At 46.1% G+C, this 19241-nt stretch overlaps 1 protein-coding gene across 5 annotated transcripts in view; it reads left to right on the top strand.

Moving 5' to 3' along the window:
• The window catches only part of UIMC1 (ubiquitin interaction motif containing 1), a 209430-nt gene that overhangs the window by 119318 nt on the left and 70871 nt on the right, over positions 1 to 19241 (top strand). For all 5 annotated transcript variants that reach the window (XM_068277053.1, XM_068277054.1, XM_068277058.1 and 2 more), the window contains exon 8: positions 3003 to 3070. In XM_068277053.1, coding sequence (XP_068133154.1) covers positions 3003 to 3070 — 68 coding nt within the window. The remainder of the gene's footprint in view (positions 1 to 3002; positions 3071 to 19241) is intronic.

Below are 19241 nucleotides of genomic sequence, written 5' to 3'. Positions count from 1 at the left end.
ACACGCCTGAAACAAGCATGCAGCCAATCTATAGTTACATAGTTATTTGGGTTGAAAAAAAGACATACGTCCATCGAGTTTAACCAGAGAACAAAGTACAACACCAGCCTGCTCCCTCGCATATCCCTGTTGATCCAGAGCAAGGCAAAAAACCCTTACAAGGCATGTAGTGTAGTGGGGGTGTCTCAGCACCTTGCAGGAAAAAAATATATAGGAGACAAATACGGGAGCCCAATAGTGTAGTATATTAGTATGCAATTGAAAAAAGGAATTTCAATAAGTTACTACTCACAAAAGGAGGTTGCAAGGGCAACCAACCGTAGGAAGCAGGTGGAGACCATAAACCCGACTCCACTCGGGGTAGTCCCAGCCGGGACCTGGATGTGGTCGCTCTCCTTGAAAAAGTAGGGACAGGTGTCCACTGTGGGGCACCCACAGGTGGTCTGTCACCACCCCTCAAACACAGATTGTTTGGGGGTATAGCTATGCACAATTGAAGGTAAAGAGGCGCCCTGGTTGAAATAAAAGCATCTAAAAACAGCTTAAAATCGAGGAAATATGAGGTGGCTTAAGGAGGAGGCTCCCTTTGCCGTATCGACGTGTTCATTTGGCACTTTTATTGGCCTGATGAAGCGGGCTGGGACCCGCGAAACGCGTTGCCTGTGCTAAATAAAAATCTTTTGTCATATACAAGGATTTCGTTATTGAGGTAAGCCGCCTCATATTATTTCCTCGATTTTAAGCTGTTTTTAGATGCTTTTATTTCAACCAGGGCGCCTCTTTACCTTCAATCTTACAAGGCATGGTCCAATTAGCCCCAAAAGGGGAAAAAAGTCCTTCCCAACTCCAGATGGCAATCAGATAAAATCCTTGGATCAAAATCACTGGGCATTACCCAATAATTATAGCAATGGATGTCTTTCAATGCAAGGAAAGCATCTAAGCTCCCTTTAAATGCAGATATAGAATTTGCCATAACTACTTCCTTCCTTTAGGAAAGAGTTCTTTACAGTAATTGCTGAACCGTTTTTCCTCCATGTCATGTCCTCTAGTCCTTTGTGGAGGTCTAGGGACAAAAAGCTCATCTGCCAAGCTTTTATATTCCCCTCTGATGTATTTATACATTTATACATCCAGTCAGACTTCAGTCTGAAACACCTGATCTGCATGCTTGCCCAGGGTCTAATGCTATGGAGTGTTGTGTGTAGAATTATAAAGAAAAAATGATTTTAATCTAGTTTGGAATAAGGCTGTAACATAATAAAATGTCTAAAAAGTAAAGCGCTGTGAATACTTTCTGGATGCACTGCATTATGGCCTTGTATGCCAAGCCCATCAATCCCTTTTTGATTGGAATTTGATGAGATCAATTAGTACACCAAAAGGCAAGCTCCATTTTGACAGATTTCAGCAGCAATCTATCTAGCATCAATTGAACCACAACCATTGTACTGCTCCATGCAGGGCTGTGGAGTCTGAGTTGCGTAGTCAGAGTAATTTTTGAGTACCAGTAGTTGGAGTCGTAAAAAAAATAAATCCACTGACTTCAAATACATTAGAACTGTAATTTAAAGAAAAAATATGATTTTTCTTTTCAAGCTCCCTTTGCTCATGAAATCAATTCATTTTATAGGTTATTAAATTTGGGGGTGATGACTACAATTTAAGTTATACAGTAGTACTATACTCTACATATGCACTCCCTGCAGGGCTGTTGGGAATCCACTGACAACTTTGTACTCAGAGGTGTTTATCACCCATAAACTTGGTTCAAATAGTGTGTGATGAATGTGTAGTAGATGAAGAATCCCCTCATTCACCTGCAGAGTACCTGCACATTACTCTTACCCACGGTCACATTGCCTAGGGCCCGATCTATGTACTTTGTTCCTTTCTGCACTCTCTCAAGGTACTCTTAACAAGAAATAGTTTAGATTTTTATTTAACAGCTACTCTACAGCAATATCCTAAGTTTTGTTAAAGTGCATCTCTGGTGTACATAAAAATACAGAGGTAAAATGCTTAAAAGTTAGGGTGCCCCAACACTGTCTGTTTAATAAGATTCACTGGAAGCCAATATCAGCTAGGTTCCGGTGCACAGATCTGCCCTTTTGCAGAAAATGGCCCTGTCTTTTTCTATATCAACCATAGAAAAGACAGAGGCCTTTTTCTGCAAGGTGGCAGGGCTACATGCTGGAACCCAGCTGATATGGGGCTCCGGTGAATCTTCTTATACAGACGTCAGACTGAGAGGAACTACAGGCTAGAGTGTCAGCTTTCTGCCCAGGAGCTTTGTTTTGTTCCCAAAAGCAGATACCATCTTAAAATAGCTTTAAAATTCCTAAGCTTTGGCAGTTATGAGATGCTTTTTACATACTTTTAATCAACAAGATTGTTCTATGCAAATTAGAATCTTTACATCAAGGAGTCGGAGTCAATGGAATCATGAATTGAGGAGTTAGATGATTTTTGTACGAACTTCCCAGCCCTGGCTCAATGCTTTCAACTCCTACCACTCCTGCCCTGCCCCTCTTGCATGGAGATTTTCTGTACAGTCAGACTTTTCATCAGTAAGCTGCCCGAAATGGATCAAAAGGGTATTGATTGGATATGCTGGGGCAATAGATGACCAACAGTTTTACGATAGTGATCGAATTGGCCGAAAAAAATTGATATGTCTATGTCCTGCCTTGGAAGCGAGGACATTTCTCAAGATCATCACTGATCATAGAAAACTCAGAACGAAGGGCCGCTCATTTTCCAATCTAGTAATGTGTTTTTCTTACTGTCTGCATCATAGCTGGGGAAGTTTTCATTTATTTTTTGTTTTACTGGTGGCACCTGTCACTGAAACTGGAAACATTTGTGCCAATCCTCTAGTTTAACTTTATCACTTGCTGCTGGAAACAGCTGCTTGCAGGAATTCGTATCTATAGTTACCTTTATTTGTACAGATTGTTAATATGAAGTCCGTAAATGTACATATGTCTATTATCCTACAGAACCGCAGGACTGCAGTGAGCAAATGGACAAGCCAGACTTAGCTGATCCTGCACTGGGATCATCACAGGTAAGGTATAACTATAGATAAATGAAAATACATGAAATATGGCCATTTTTTAAACTACTGTCCTGCCTACATTCTGTGCTCCAATATTTGCCACACTGAGTGCACCAGACAATCTCACAATCACTTCCTCTGGCATAGTAGTCATGTCAGCTTCTGTTTTTTTGTAAATTCTTGAGGTACATACATTAGATAAAAGTCAATAACAATAACAATTTTGTTTGCCGATTGTTCGCCTATCTACTGTGTGTACAGCACCCAACATTGCTTACGATTCCAACCATTTGAATTCTTAATGAATTCTTAACGACATCCGAGCAGCAGCGACCGCTATTGTTTTTTATAGTGATTTTTGCACTTAACCAGCACTTTCCTGTAAGGTGAGATAAGAGTCCAGAAAAATTGCTGGTTCTGTTGTGTAATATCCACTTGTTGTTTAAATACCAGTGTATGGTTCAACTCTTCTCTGGGCCTCCGGTCATCCTTTGTGATGATTATGGTGTATTTTAATTCCATTTATGTTTGTTTGTTTTTATATTTACTTTAATACAAAGGCCTGATGAAGGACGCAACTCGGCCGAAATGAACTAGTGTCGTTGCCTAAAAGTATACGTACATTACTCCAAGCCAAACTACCTACCTACTATGCCAGCCTCATAAAAATTGGTCTGTCTCTTTTTTTATGTGATTTAAGACCTTTATTATATTATTCATGGAGTTGGAACTGTTGGATAAGTTGAACTAATTGAAAACGGAACATATTTTTTGTATTTTTGTGCAATAAAGATTGAATTTTTGTTGAGGCATACCATCATCGTGGTATCTTGAACTTTACATTATCTTTATTAATCTTCTGGATTGGGCTAACTGACAGTACAGACTGCATATACCAGTGGACTGGGCTGACTGACAGAACAGACTGGTGGACTTGGCTGACTGACAGGACAGACTGGCAGACTGGGCTGACTAACAGGGCAGACTGGCGGACTGGGTTGACTAAAAGGACGGACTGGCAGACTGGGCTAGCTGACAGGACAGACTGGCATACTGGGCGGACTGACAGGATGGACTGGGCTGACTCACAGAACTGTGACCGACATTGGCACATCCAGCAGGAAAGTGTGACAGAGTGGGGAGAGAGGTGGAAAGAGAGACAAAAGTTTTGGAGGCAGGGAGACTGACAGAGACCGAGGGTGGTACAGGAAAGAGAGAGAATGCCTTTGTGCAAAGAGAAATAGACAAGGGTATATTACACCCTCTCTTTTGGACTGGCTGGCTCTCTCTCTGCTGATCTCTAAAAGACACTGCTGGGATGTTGGCTGACTTTGTCCTGTCTGACTCCCTGTGAGACATGCTGGCTGTGGCTTTCTGTGCCTCTTCTCTCCCTTTCCTGTTATCGTGAGGCTCACTCTGTTCTTCCAGCTGAGACACACTTCAGTGCTCACTGTCTGGCCTCTAATTCTGAATCCCTCTGTCTTGAATTTTTGTGCTGGCTTCCAATTCGCTTCAAAATCAGATTCAAGATCCTATGTTTGGCATACAAATCGATACACAAGTCCTGCCCGACCTACATCTCTGACCTGGTGAGCAGATACACACCTTGCCGCCCACTTTGCTCCTCCAACATCCTCCTCCTAACCACCCTACGCATCTTGCACTCCCATGCACGACTACAGGACTTCACTAGAGCTTCCCCTATCTGGTGGAACTCACTCCCACTGCCCATCAGGCTGGCCTTCAACACCTTAAAAAAAACCACTAAAAATTTACTTCTTCAAGGGGGCCTACCTCACCTCGACGCTGCCCTAACTCTCTCTCTGCCGAAAACATCTTGATGCACCCCTCTCCTTTTGTGTCACCAACCCCTCCAGATTATAAGCCTTTGGCAGGGCCCTTGTGTATAACACTTGATTGTACACCCTACCAGTGGCGTACCTAGGGCATTTGACACCCGATGCTAGGTATTGAAAGACACCCCCCACCCACGGTCTACCGGCGAAAAAAAATGGGCGTGGCTATGACCGGATGGGGCGGAGCTAATTTAAAAGTGCACCCAAGTTTTAGTCAACCTTTCTCCAGAAAATTCACATCATTGCGCAGCTTTTCTCCAGAAAATACACAAAATGTCAGAAGCTTTCAACATAAAATACACGTAATGCGAGAACATTTCACCAGACATTACACGTTATGTGAGCAGATTTCACAAGAAAATACATTCAATCATGTCGGCAGATTTGACCAGAAAAAAATCATTCAATCTTGCGGTAGATTTGACCAGAACATACACAATGTCAGCACCAGATTTCACCACAAAATACACAATATCGGTAGTTAAACTGACCACAAAATACACAATGACGGTAGTTAAACTGACCACAAAATACACAATGACGGTAGTTAATCTGACCACAAAATACACAATGTCGGTAGCAGATCTGACCACAAAATACACAATATCGGTAGCAGATTTGAGTGTTGGCAAGCTGATAGCCTGGTGGGTAGGTGGTTAAGGGTGAGCAGCCTGATTGCCTAGTGGGTAGGTGGGCAGCCTGCTGGGTAGCAGTGGTGGGTAGGGGGGCAGCAGTGGTGGGTAGGTGGGCAGCCTGCTGAGTAGCCTGGTGGGTAGGTGGGCAGCAGTGGTGGGTAGGTGGGTAGCATGGTGGGTAGGTGGGCAGCCTGCTGGGTAGCAGTGGTGGGTAGGTGGGCAGCCTGCTGGGTAGCAGTGGTGGGTAGGTGGGCAGCAGTGGTGGGTAGGTGGGCAGCCTGCTGGGTAGCCTGGTGGGTAGGTGGGCAGCCTGCTGGGTAGCCTGGTGGGTAGGTGGGCAGCAGTGGTGGGTAGGTGGGCAGCAGTGGTGCGTAGGTGGGTAGCAGTGGTGGGTAGGTGGGCAGCAGTGGTGGGTAGCCTGGTGGGTAGATGGGCAGCCTGCTGGGTAGCCTGGTGGGTAGGAGGGCAGCAGTGGTGGGTAGGTGGGCTGCAGCGATGGGTAGGTGGGCAGCAGTGGTGGGTAGCCTGGTGGGTAGGTGGGCAGCCTGCTGGGTAGCCTGGTGGGTAGGTGGGCAGCAGTGGTTGGTAGGTGGGCAGCAGTGGTGGGTAGCCTGGTGGGTAGGTGGGCAGCAGTGGTGGGTAGGTGGGCAGCAGCGGTGGGTAGGTGGGCAGCAGTGGTGGATAGGTGGGCAGCAGTGGTGGGTAGGTGGGCAGCAGTGGTGGGTAGGTGGGCAGCCTGCTGGGTAGCCTGGTGGGTAGGTAGGCAGCAGTGGTGGGTAGATGGGCAGCCTGCTGGGTAGCCTGGTGGGTAGGTGGGCAGCAGTGGTGGGTAGGTGGGCAGCAGTGGTGGGTAGCCTGCTGGGTAGGTGGGCAGCAGTGGTGGGTAGGTGGGCAGCAGCGGTGGGTAGGTGGGCAGCAGCGGTGGGTAGGTGGGCAGCAGCGGTGGGCAGGTGGGCAGCAGCGGTGGGCAGGTGGGCAGCAGCGGTGGGTAGCCTTCTGGGTAGCCTGGTGGGTAGGTGGGCAGCAGTGGTGGGTAGGTGGGCAGCAGCGGTGGGTAGCCTGGTGGGTAGGTGGGCAGCAGCGGTGGGTAGGTGGGCAGCAGCGGTGGGTAGCCTGGTGGGTAGGTGGGCAGCAGTGGTGGGTAGGTGGTGGGCAGCAGCGGTGGGTAGGTGGGCAGCAGCGGTGGGTGGCCGGGCCGGTGCACCTGTAAAAGAAAAAAAACCCATTCACTTACCTGCAGATGAAACCTCTCTTCCGAATCCCAGGCAGCCTCCGCAGCTCCTCTTGAATGTCCCGCGCCGTCTCCTGCTGCCTCATCAGTGCAGGGCTACGGGAAGATGGCCACCGAAGCCCGCACTGGAGACAAAAATAGACGGCAAGATGGCGTCGGCGGCCATCTTGCCGTCTATTTTTTTCTCCAGTGCGGGCTTCGGCGGCCATCTTCCCGTAGCCCTGCTCGGGTAAACTGAGGGCGGCTATCAGCCGCCCTGTCAGTGCCCGTTGCCGGCGCCCGTGGAGGGGAAGCGCTGAAGGAGGGGACCCAGGTGAGGGAGATGTGGGGGGGTATTTCCCCCCTCCCCGCCGACGCTGCCACCCCTCCTTCAGCGCTGCTTCCCCTCCTGTGTCATCAAGGCTTCTGGGGAGGCCTTGATGACACCCCCCCTGGAGCTGACACCCGGAGCGGAGCGCTCCTGGCCGCCCCATGGTAGGGACGCCACTGCACCCTACCCAGAATATGTGAACTTGTATTATTAGCACTACCACTCCAGTGTATGATCTGGCATTGTATTACTACCTGTATTGTGTTGTGTATCTTATTGTTTTTTTATTACATGTATTGTTCTATCTATTGCCTATTACCTGTATTGTCGGTCACCCCTGTTATCATTGTCTGTAATCCTATGTATTGTACAGCGCTGTGTAATATGTTGGCGCCATATAAATCCAATAAATAATAATAATAATAATAATAATAATGGCCAGTGACGCAGCACAGGGACGGTCACGTGCCCAGACCAGGGAAGGAAACAGTCCACCAGCAGCACAGGGAGGAAGGAGGGCGAGGGGAGGAGCAGCCATGATGGACAGCTGGGCTGTGTATATATCACCTGGCAGCAGACTGGCAACAAGGGCAGTGACCTGGACGGAAGAGGAGGAGCTACATTGGCTGCTAGATCCGCGAGAAAGGTGCCAATGCAAAAGGCAATAGAAGCCGGCACCAGAAAGCAGCAGTGCTGCGAGGAGTCTTGTTGCCCTTCTCTCACTGTCACCCAGAGTGACCTGCCCCGGCGCACCCCCATAGGTACCGTATTTTCCACCATATAAGACGCACTTTTTCTCTCCAAGAAATGGGGATAAAAAGTCCCTGCATCTTATACAACAAAGGCAAGGAATCTACGACTAACGAACGTCCGCCAATATGAACTGCCGACCCGCCGTTATCGGGAATTCCCTGCTTGTTTGCCAGCTGTTGCTGTCTCTCCTCGCTTGCCTCTCCTCCCTCCTCTTTTTGTCTCCGGGTCCCCCCCCCCCCCATGTGAGCAGCGGCTTACCTCCTCCTTCACGCCCCTGGCGATTGACGACATCTGGCTTCTCCTTGAGGCTTCCTCTAGTGCTGGCACTAGACGAAGCCACACTGAGAAGATGGATGTCTTCATTCGCCGCGGGCATGTTGGATGAGGTAAGCGACTGCCGCTACCTACACTGGGGCAGGTGTGGGGGGGGGGGGAATTGACAGCCACAGGAGACAGGTGTAGGCCGGAGAGCACTTGGGAAAGAAAGGACAACACATGGGGGTGACAGGAGGACACATGGGGGTGACAGGAGGACACATGGGGGTGACAGGAGGACACATGGGGGTGACAGGAGGACACATGGGGGTGACAGGAGGACACATGGGGGTGACAGGAGGACACATGGGGGTGACAGGAGGACACCTGGGGGTGACAGGAGGACATAGGACACATGGGAGAGACAGGAGGACACCATTTGGGGGAGGTCATGTACAAGACGCTCCTGAAATATGGACGCATTTTTAGAGTTTAAATTGCTGTAGTAAAATATTGGTAAATAATTCTGATATTTTACTACAACTTAACCGAACACTATTTTCACACAGAACCCTCCCTAATCTTGAATGTCCTCCCCTTCCCCCAGGCCTAACTGTTAAAAATACCCACCCCCATGGCTTAACAGTCCCTCCTATGCCTAACTCTGAAAAATACCCCCAAGCCTAACCTTAACCGCCCTCTGCCAAACACCTCCCATGACTAACCTTAACCCCCCCCCCCTACACGCACACACACACACCTAACCCTAACCGCCCCCCACGCTTAAAGGGAACCTTAACTGAACGGGGGGTAAAGAGTTTCACTTACCTGGGGCTATTACCAGCCCCCTGCAGCAGTCCTGTGCCCTCGGCGCCGCTCTGGAATCCTCTGGTCCCCCGCTGTCACTTAGTTTCATTTTTGACGACTCACCAGTCGCCGGCCGCTATGCGTATTATTGGACGCATTCACCAATGCAATTAGCGCTATTGCGGACCGCAACGCATACAAAAATACGCGTTGCCGCATATCTACGCGTGCGGAATGCGACAACGCGTATTTTTGTATGCGTTGCGGTCCGCAATAGCGCTAATTGCATTGGTGAATGCGTCCAATAATACGCATAGCGGCCGGCGACTGGTGAGTCGTCAAAAATGAAACTAAGTGACAGCGGGGGACCAGAGGATTCCAGAGCGGCGCCGAGGGCACAGGACTGCTGCAGGGGGCTGGTAATAGCCCCAGGTAAGTGAAACTCTTTACCCCCGTTCAGTTAAGGTTCCCTTTAACACCACCACACACACATACACGGGTTACCTTAACCAACCTCCACTGCAATTACGATAATGTTAGGGTACTGCCATAGATGCCATTATAAATTGCGACCATATTGTGAAATTTGGATGCCCTCTCTGCCCGCTATATATAACGGCTGTGTGGGCGCCCAAATTTAACAAAATAGCAGCAATTTACAATGGCAGTGCCCAAGTTTCTGTCGATAGCGAGGCGCCAAATCTCCTGCTTCAATTCACTCTTCCTGCAGTTCTGTATTGTGCTGGCTGTGCTAATGGAAAATCTGAATAAACAGAAATGATACAGAGGTAGAAGTTAATAGAGACAAGCAAAGGGAATCTTGGAGAGAGTTGGGAAATTGGGCTTTAGGGACTCTTCAGCAAACAGACAGATTATCTCAGCTGATCTTAAAAATTCAGCACGGCTCCATTCTTTGTGTGTCTGTGAATGTAATATATGCACAGGTTGTGAGTCAGTGCTTCTGCATAACATAAATGTAAAGCTCTACAATATAATTATGAAGTTGTTAAAAGTAAAAAAAAAACCTGTATAATGTTTTGAAGGCCTTGTTAAGCTGATGGCTATGATTGTGGCTCTGAAAGTGTTTTATTTTTTTTTATTTTTTATACTCTTATTTAAAAAGTCAGACAGCTGTTGTTTTTAAATAATTTTCATCAATTTGCGTCTCCATGGTGACCACATTCTTTTTGGTTTGTATAAGAAAGCAGAAGTAAGTCTCAGAATGAACTGTAGTTATAAGGCTTGCATCTACATATGTCATTCTGGGAAAAGCCAATACAGATCTATATAGAAATAAACTCCTTTTCTTTTTATGTACTTCTCAACAGATGCGTGATACTTGGGCCTATTTGATGCAAATGTTAAAATACATTAACCGTGATACACGATCATTTGCTGCATTTATGTAATGAATAGCATTCAACTCATATATGCGTATCGGTCTCTTATGGTGCCCACACACCTGTCGCAATAAAAGCGATCTTTTTCTAATTGATTTCGTTTTTTTTTCTATTCGGCTCAGATTTGAAAATGCTGCTTTTTACAACAGTTTTTCTTCCAGAAAAAAAAAATTTAAATGTATACCGGAAGAAAACTAATCCATTTATTTCAGTTATTGATCAAATTGCCACATTTGCTTGTAATCTCATCGGATGGTGGTTTAACCACTTACGTACCAGCAGTCTCTGGCCCCTTAAAGGGAACCTTAACTGGCGGGGAAAAATAAATTCACTTACGGAAGAAGAGGACGCTTTGCCCGAGGACGACTGGCAGTCGTCCGAAAACGAAACTTAGCGGCGGAGGGAGACCGGAGGGCACCGAAGGACCGGCGCGGGCACAGGACGGCTGCAGGAGGCTTGGGAAAGCCCTCATGTAAATGAATTTATTTTCCCCCGCCAGTTAAGGTTCCCTTTAAGGACCAGAGACCACTGGTACCGAAGAATGGCGCCTCCCGACGAATTGCCGCACATACCCGCCGGTTACACAGCTGCTCTATCCCCGCAGGCCTCTCTAGTGTTGCTATGACGGCAGAGCTGTGTGAGCAGGCCAGGAGCCACTTTCATTGGCTCCTGATGCTGTCCATTTAATGTAAACCAATGCGATTGGCTTACAGTGATGACAGTCGGGAGCCAATGAAATAGTCTCCTGACTGGCTCACACAGCTCTGCTGTCATATAGACGGCATTGCGAGTGATCTGTGGCGGGGAGAGATGACGCGATCGGCGGTACCGAGCAGAACGCATGGAGAGATGGTTGAAATCTACGCCATGGCTGCGGTAAGCGGATCAAAACAGAGCGTAGATTCATCGTCAACGTCAGAAAGTGGTTAAAGTATATCTGAAGCGCGTTTATAAACAAAAACAAATAGGTATGGAGAGGGTAAGCTCCAGGTCCTATAGAGTCTTCCCGTTCCTCCTACGATGTCCATGTTCCAGCACTGGATTCGATCGATGGATTGGAGACTGCTCACAGTGCGCAAGAATTCTTGATCGTGCATGTGCAATATGGAGCGGACAGTGTTCGGAAGCACTCGCGGAAGCCTCCCACAGCGGCAGAAGTGAGCTTGGGTCTGAGACTACTAACTAGGATCCAGCGCTGGACCATGGACACCATAGGAGGAACAGGAAGGCTCTATAGGACCAAGAGCCTTCCCTGTCCTTAGGTAAGTATCTGTTTTTCATTTTTAAACTCGCTTCAGACTCCCTTTAATTGCTCTCAGTGAAAGAAACCATAACGTTTAACTAAAAGATTTAACGCGTGGACAACCTTAAAGGGAAGGTCCAAGCAAAATAAAAAAATGAGTTTCACTTACCTGGGGCTTCTACCAGCCCCATACAGCCATCCTGTGCCCTCGTAGTCACTCACAGCTGCTCCAGTCCCCCGCTGGCAGCTTGCCGACCTCGGAGGTCGGCGGGATGCATTGCGTACATTTTTACGCATTCCCGCTAGTGCAGGAACATTAACACATACATTTTTACGTGTTAGTGGTTCAATGCGTAAAAATGTATGTTAATGTTCCTGCACTAGCGGGAAAGCGTAAAAATGTACGCAATGCGACCCGCCGACCTCCCAGGTCGGCATGCTGCCAGCGGGGGACTGGTGCAGCAGTGAGTGACTACAACGGCACAGGATGGCTGCATGGGGCTGGTAGAAGCCCCAGGTAAGTGAAACTCCTTTTTTTTAATTTTGCTTGGACCTTCCCTTTAAGGTGGCACCTTTAGGCTTCTTTCACACGGAAGGCTGAACTAAGCACTTGGGCAGTTCAGCCTCCCATCTACTGGTCACTAGGGTTGATCAATGAGATACAAATATATCAAAGTTCATGCAGATTTATGTCAATTTGTATACAAATATATGCAGCTTGAAAATGGACCAATCAATTTAACCTTGGTGGCACCTTTTCAAGCTGCATAAAAATGTAAATAATCTTGCATGAACTCGGAAATATTTGCATCTCATTGATCATCCCTACTGGCCATCAAGCGCCATTCAACTGCAATTGCCAAATGGCAGCGTTTGTAACCCCTTGCATGCCAGCATTTGACACACTGTGTTTACCTGGCAGCAAAAAACACATCATGTTGCATCTTGACTAGCAAGCTCCCAGTCAGTTCATTGGAGCAGCTGACAGGCAGTGAATTCACCTCCTTCTGCCTTCTGTGCCTAATGGTGGCCACACACTATATGATTAAAAGATCCAATTTGACACCAATTCGATAAATACAATTGGTTGTCGTGAAAAATCGAAAGCTTTTATTTGCATTCGATCAAGAAATCCGATCTAATGTGTTTTTTTTTTTTGTGTGTGTGTTTTTTTGAGATTTGACATGTTGGAAAATTCAGACCAATGTTATCAAGAATTGTATGGTGTGTGTTGGATTGTGAAATTGTATTCAACCAGAAAAAAATTGTATGTAACTATTCCGTACATACCAAACTTTCTTCATTCACTTTTTTCTCTTGGTTATACTAACCAACCAATTTTTTCAGAGCTTACAATCTTTTATCCCAAAATTGCAACAATCTCAAAAATTCATGTGTGCTACCTCAAAACTTCCAATCAATCCGCAAATTGGATTGGAATGATGGAATCAAAATTTTAAAAAAAAATGTATAGTGTGTGCCACCTTTAGAGAAATTGGTGACTGCCTAGAAAATGTCGTGGTTTTTTTTGTTTTTGTTTCAGCTGTTATTACACAATTACATAATACTGAATCGTTTTCCAAATACAGAGAACACCAAACAAGTCTGTTCCCCAGCAGTCATAGACTGTTGTCCATACCATACCTTACTGCAGTGTTTTAGGGGAAAGGTATGTAGCCTGCTGGTTTTGTGACCAAGAGAGAACATACAGCAGCTGCAGCAGCTTCCTTCACTATGGAAAAGCAGTGTAGGAGGACAGAGGATTTCCACCTAGATTTTTAGCAGAAGGGGTGGCAACATCATACTATGCCAGATTTAGGAAAAAAATATTATCCAGCATTAAGCCAGACACCATCACAATCTTCCAGTGAAATTGGGAATGGCTATATTATGTCTAGCTGATAAATTTACACAGCTGCAAGTTAACGGGTCTGCTGTTCAGGATTCTGATCACCCCCATACATTCCAGAAATTTGCATATAAGGTGAATGGTTCGCTCATCCATAAACATAAATAAATAAATCCTGCAGGAATGTACTTGATTTCAACACACTTTCACTAGCTCTATAGATAAGGGTTAGTATTACATTGCTCAATATGAGGCAGCTATTTGCTAATAATCACCCTAATACATTCTCATAGTTTTAATTTGTAGTTATAATATTTTTAACTCTGTTTTTGATATTTAACAATTGCCTGTTTGTTAAAGGGAAATTGAAGTGAGAGGAATACAAAGGCTGCCATCTTCCTCCTCTAATAAACAATGTTATCTTCATTCTCTAATAAACAATGCTAGTTGCCTGATTACTGAACTAATACTCTGCCTCTAGTACTATACTCTGCCTGATTACTGTACTAAATGAAATGAAAGAAACCGAGAGCCCAATATAGTGTAGTAAGTTTAAAACAAATGGGAAATGATAAATGTGACATGTATATACTCACAAACGTGGGTTACCACTTAGGCAACCACTGTATAGGCAGGTGAGGAGATTAGACCTATCTTCACTCAGGATTAAGATGTCGCTCTCTGTAGAAAGGAAAGAAGGGGGTGTGTCACCCCTCCACCAAGGGTGGACACAGTATCATAGATATTGAACAGAGGCGCCAGCAGTGTAAAAATGGATAAAAGTTTTAAAATCAGCTGTGAGGCAGTGGTGGACTTACCTCCGGAAAGCAGACACGAAAGACTGTCTGAATTTATACAAACACATTTATTAAAGGTACCCCAAAGGATGCAATGCGTTTTGCAGGCACAGCCCGCTTCATCAGGCTATTAAGTGGGGACAAAACAGAATTTTGCCAAGGACACGTGTAGCGCCTCTGTAGACTACCAGTACTGATACTCTGCCTCTAGTACTATACTCTGCCTGACTACTATACTGATACTCTGCCTCTAGTACTATACTCTGCCTGATTACTGTACTGATACTCTGCCTCTAGTACTATACTCTGCCTGATTACTGTACTGATATTCTGCCTCTAGTACTATACTCTGCCTGATTACTGTACTGATACTCTACCTGGTTACTGTACTGATACTCTGCCTCTAGTACTATACTCTGCCTGATTACTGTACTGATACTCTGCCTCTAGTACTATACTCTGCCTGATACTCTGCCTCTAGTACTATACTCTGCCTGATTACTGTACTGATACTCTGCCTCTAGTACTATACTCTGCCTGATTACTGTACTGATACTCTGCCTCTAGTACTATACTCTGCCTGATTACTGTACTGATATTCTGCCTCTAGTACTATACTCTGCCTGATTACTGTACTGATACTCTGCCTGGTTACTGTACTGATACTCTGCCTCTAGTACTATACTCTGCCTGATTACTGTACTGATACTCTGCCTCTAGTACTATACTCTGCCTGATACTCTGCCTCTAGTACTATACTCTGCCTGATTACTGTACTGATACTCTGCCTCTAGTACTATACTCTGCCTGATTACTGTACTGATACTCTGCCTCTAGTACTATACTCTGCCTGATTACTGTACTGATACTCTGCCTCTAGTACTATACTCTGCCTGATTACTGTACTGATACTCTGCCTCTAGTACTATACTCTGCCTGATTACTGTACTGATACGCTGCCTCTAGTACTATATTCTGCCTGACTACTGTACTGATACTCTGCCTCTAGTAGTATATTCTGCCTGATTACTGTACTGATACTCTGCCTCTAGTACTATACTCTGCCTGATACTCTGCCTCTAGTACTATACTCTGTCTGACTACTCTGCCTGATACTCTGCCTTTAGTACTATACTCTGCCTCTAGTACTATACTCTGCCTGATTACTGTACTGATACTCTGCCACTAGTACTATACTCTGCCTGATTAGTGTACTGATACTCTGCCTGATTACTGTACTGATACTCTGCCTCTAGTACTATACTCTGCCTGATTACTGTACTGATACTCTGCCTCTAGTACTATACTCTGCCTGATTACTGTACTGATACTCTGCCTCTAGTACTATACTCTGCCTGATTACTGTACTGATACTCTGCCTGATTACTGTACTGATACTCTGCCTCTAGTACTATACTCTGCCTGATTACTGTACTGATACTCTGCCTCTAGTACTATACTCTGCCTGATTACTGTACTGATACTCTGCCTATAGTACTATAAAGGTGGCCACTAATAATCCAATTTGCTGAATGATCGATTACGAAGGATTCCTCGTATGAACGATCGTAAATGGTTGCTTGGGACCACTAATGGACAAAAATCTCCTAACCAATCTGATCAGATTGATGGGTTTGAACCGGAATTTGGATCAATTTTTATTAATCTGATCTGATTGGGTGAGAGATTTTTGTCCATTAGTGGTCCCAAACAATTATTTACAATCGTTCATACGAAGAATCGTTCGTAATCGTTCAGCAAATTGTATCATTAGTGGCCACCTTCCGTCTCGGGCCCAGAATGAGTATGCAGGTCAGATGCTTTGAGGCTTGAGACACAGCAGAATGATTTTCGGGTCGTTTTAGTTTTGTAAAAAAAAAAAACACTCCCATTAACATTGCAGTAAAATTGCGACCAAATGAGGCGCATGCGCGGCGCTGACCGAAGTGGATGTGATCCCCGGCAGCTCCGCTCCAACTCTGCTCAACCCGCTTAACTACGCGAGCAAACGGATATAAACCCACACCAAACTTGCACCGTGGCACTGTGACATGACCAAGGGGAGGAAGAGCAAAAAGAAAGGCGATTCTCCGGACTCTACAACACCAGGCACCCCTAAAACATCCCCGGTCTCCACGCGCTCATCCAAAGCCAAGATGGCGGAGGCACAGCAAGGCGCAAAACAACAACAAGGCCCAGCCTCGCCCGAGCATAGAATCTCACCGCAGGCCAACAAAAAAAACAACCAGCCGGCCTCTCCAATCCAGCCAGCTTCTCACGATGAGCTGGTAGCAAATATCCAGAAAGTTTTCCGTGCGGAACTAAAGGAGGCGGTTCGAGACTTTACGCTTCAGATACGGGAAATTGGAGGTCGGGTCGCCGATTTAGAGAAACAAACTGACGCTATTACAGTAGCCTTAGCAGAAGACAAAGAGCAAATGGACACTCAAGCTACCCAGATCGATACTCTTGAGCTGAAAATGGAAGACATCGAAAACCGCAACCGCCGCGCTAACCTTCGAATTCGAGGTCTCCCAGAAACAGAGACTGACCTCCCAGCCGTGGCACTTGCCCTCTTTAAAGCTCTTCTTCCCCTAGAGGACCCACAGCAATTCCGCATGATACGGATCCACAGGGCGCTGGCCAAACCGCCTAAACCTCACTTACCAAGAGATGTAGTTCTCAAGCTTCACTATGAAGAAGTTAGGGACCAAATACTGCAGGCAGCCAGAAACCTGACATCGCTTCCAGGAGTCCCAGACACTGTACAACTCTATGCGGACCTAGCTCCCATGACGATACAACGCAGACGACTCCTCCGCCCGGTAACTGCGTCGCTCATGAAGGCCTCCGTCAAATACAGATGGGGATTTCCCTTCTCCCTAACCTTCCAGCACGGCGGAAAAGCCTACACATGCCGCACACTAGAAGAAGGCCGCAAACAGCTCGAACTGGCAGGAATCTGGGCAGAACCTATGGATGTCGCCCATTTACCACAACGGGCTCCGAGACCTGCGAAAGTCTGGACAACTAAAGCATCTCGCTCTCGCCCACAAACCGAGGACGACTAAAACAGGTCGTTTATAAACCCTTAAGAAGCTGGACCTAAACTGTGAGTAATGACATGCCCACTACCTGCATACCACCGGGGGAATACCCTCATCTGATAACTCTTCCCTATCCCCACATACTGCACCTGCGACTGTACAATGACCTTGAACGCTTTGCCAGCCTCCCGTGCTGCACCAGAGCAACAGCCGCCATTGTTTAGTACTCACTCAGCGGGAGACGCTTAGACAGACTTTCGGTCTCCACATGCTCGGAACCTCCGGGCTGCTCCTGAGGCACAAGAGACATGGCTACATAACTATATTATAGGGCCCGCTATACCACAGTTTGGGGATCACCGGAGCCCAGCACTTAACCCAGAACTCCCGGAAAACCTTGGGAGAACAGCCCACCGGGGCTCCTTTCTTTCCCTTTATCTCCACGTTACATAGTTCATGTTGAATTTTTTCCCTATTTACTCCGTTATAGGATGGCGGACAGCAAAGCCTCTTCACCGTAGGGGTTTAACAAAATACTACTTACATATCCATCCTACTGTTTATTCTAGCCACGTTGGTTATTCCGTATAAGGTTTGCACTTTAATGCTTGAAATGTTGTATAACGGGTTGATGCGGCAGTTGGATAAAAATGCTGCCTCCACTTGACAATCTGCATGACTGGTACTCTAATATCCCCAGGCATGCCTATTGTCGCTAAGAGCAAATTTTGCTCTACTAGAGCCAGACTGGACTATACTGGCTCAAGACTCTTTATTGTCATTTTGCTATTAACTGTATGTTTCATGTTCCCCGTCCCAAAGGTTGACATACCCTATACGTCCTCCCCCCGGGCTGCTGAAGTACAGAATCTCAAACCTCATTATCAAAAAATCCAAACATTCCATATATCGCTAAATAGAAAACTTAATGGCGTCTGTTAATGTCATATCACATAATGCCAAGGGCCTGAATGCCCCAGCAAAGAGGAGAAAAGCAATGATCGATTACCAAAAATGTCACCCGGATATAATCTGCATCCAGGAGACTCACTTCTCCACAAATTCTACACCCAGATATTTTCACAAAAACTATCAGAGATTCTATGCTTCGACAGCCACAAAAAAACATAGAGGAGTGATCACCCTAATAGCGAACTCCCTTCCCCTAATAGTTGAAAAAACGATCTCAGATGATGAGGGAAGATTTATTATAATCCAGGGCAAACTACAGCACACACAAATCTCAATAATAAACCTATACGCTCCGCCAGAGTCCCCAATCCCAGCCATAAAAAAAGTCTTGTCCCACTTGTCTGAGATGGGACAGGCTCAGGTGATCTGGGCCGGAGATTTTAACCTGGCGCCCAATCCAGCCATAGACAGATCCAAACCAAATGTTTCCCCTAGACACCATCAGTTGGCGTCATCTCTAAAGGGACTGCTCTCCCCGTTCCACCTGGTAGACGCATGGAGAGAATATAACCCCAATAAGCGGGAATACACCTTTTATTCACAAGCACATCGCACATACTCGCGCATAGATGCTATTCTTATGTCGTCCTCACTAATTCCTAATCTCGCTTACGCAAGACACGCTATCACAACATGGTCTGACCATAACATAGTTTGGGTCTCATGTACCTCATTATGCACTCCCATAGTACGCCCCCCCTACCTATTCCGCTCCCTACCCATCCCAATCACTCAGGCTTCATTAAAAGATCTACAAACACATATATTTAAATTTATATGGAATAACAAAAAAGGCAATATTTCTCGCAAAATAATGTACTAGAATAGGGCTAGGGGGGGGGGGGGGGGGGGGTAGGAGTCCCAGACCTATACTGCTATTACAAAGCATCTCAGATTGCACAATTATCCCAACTATATTCTTTGCACAACCCTCCACTGTGGACCCAGATAGAAAATAGCCTTATAAAACCATATACCCTACAGGCACTAATGTGGGCAAATAAAAAATTGCCCCCATCACACAA

The sequence above is a fragment of the Hyperolius riggenbachi genome, chromosome 3, assembly GCF_040937935.1.
Source record: "Hyperolius riggenbachi isolate aHypRig1 chromosome 3, aHypRig1.pri, whole genome shotgun sequence".
NCBI lineage: Eukaryota > Metazoa > Chordata > Amphibia > Anura > Hyperoliidae > Hyperolius > Hyperolius riggenbachi.
This window is presented reverse-complemented; position numbering and strand designations above follow the sequence as displayed.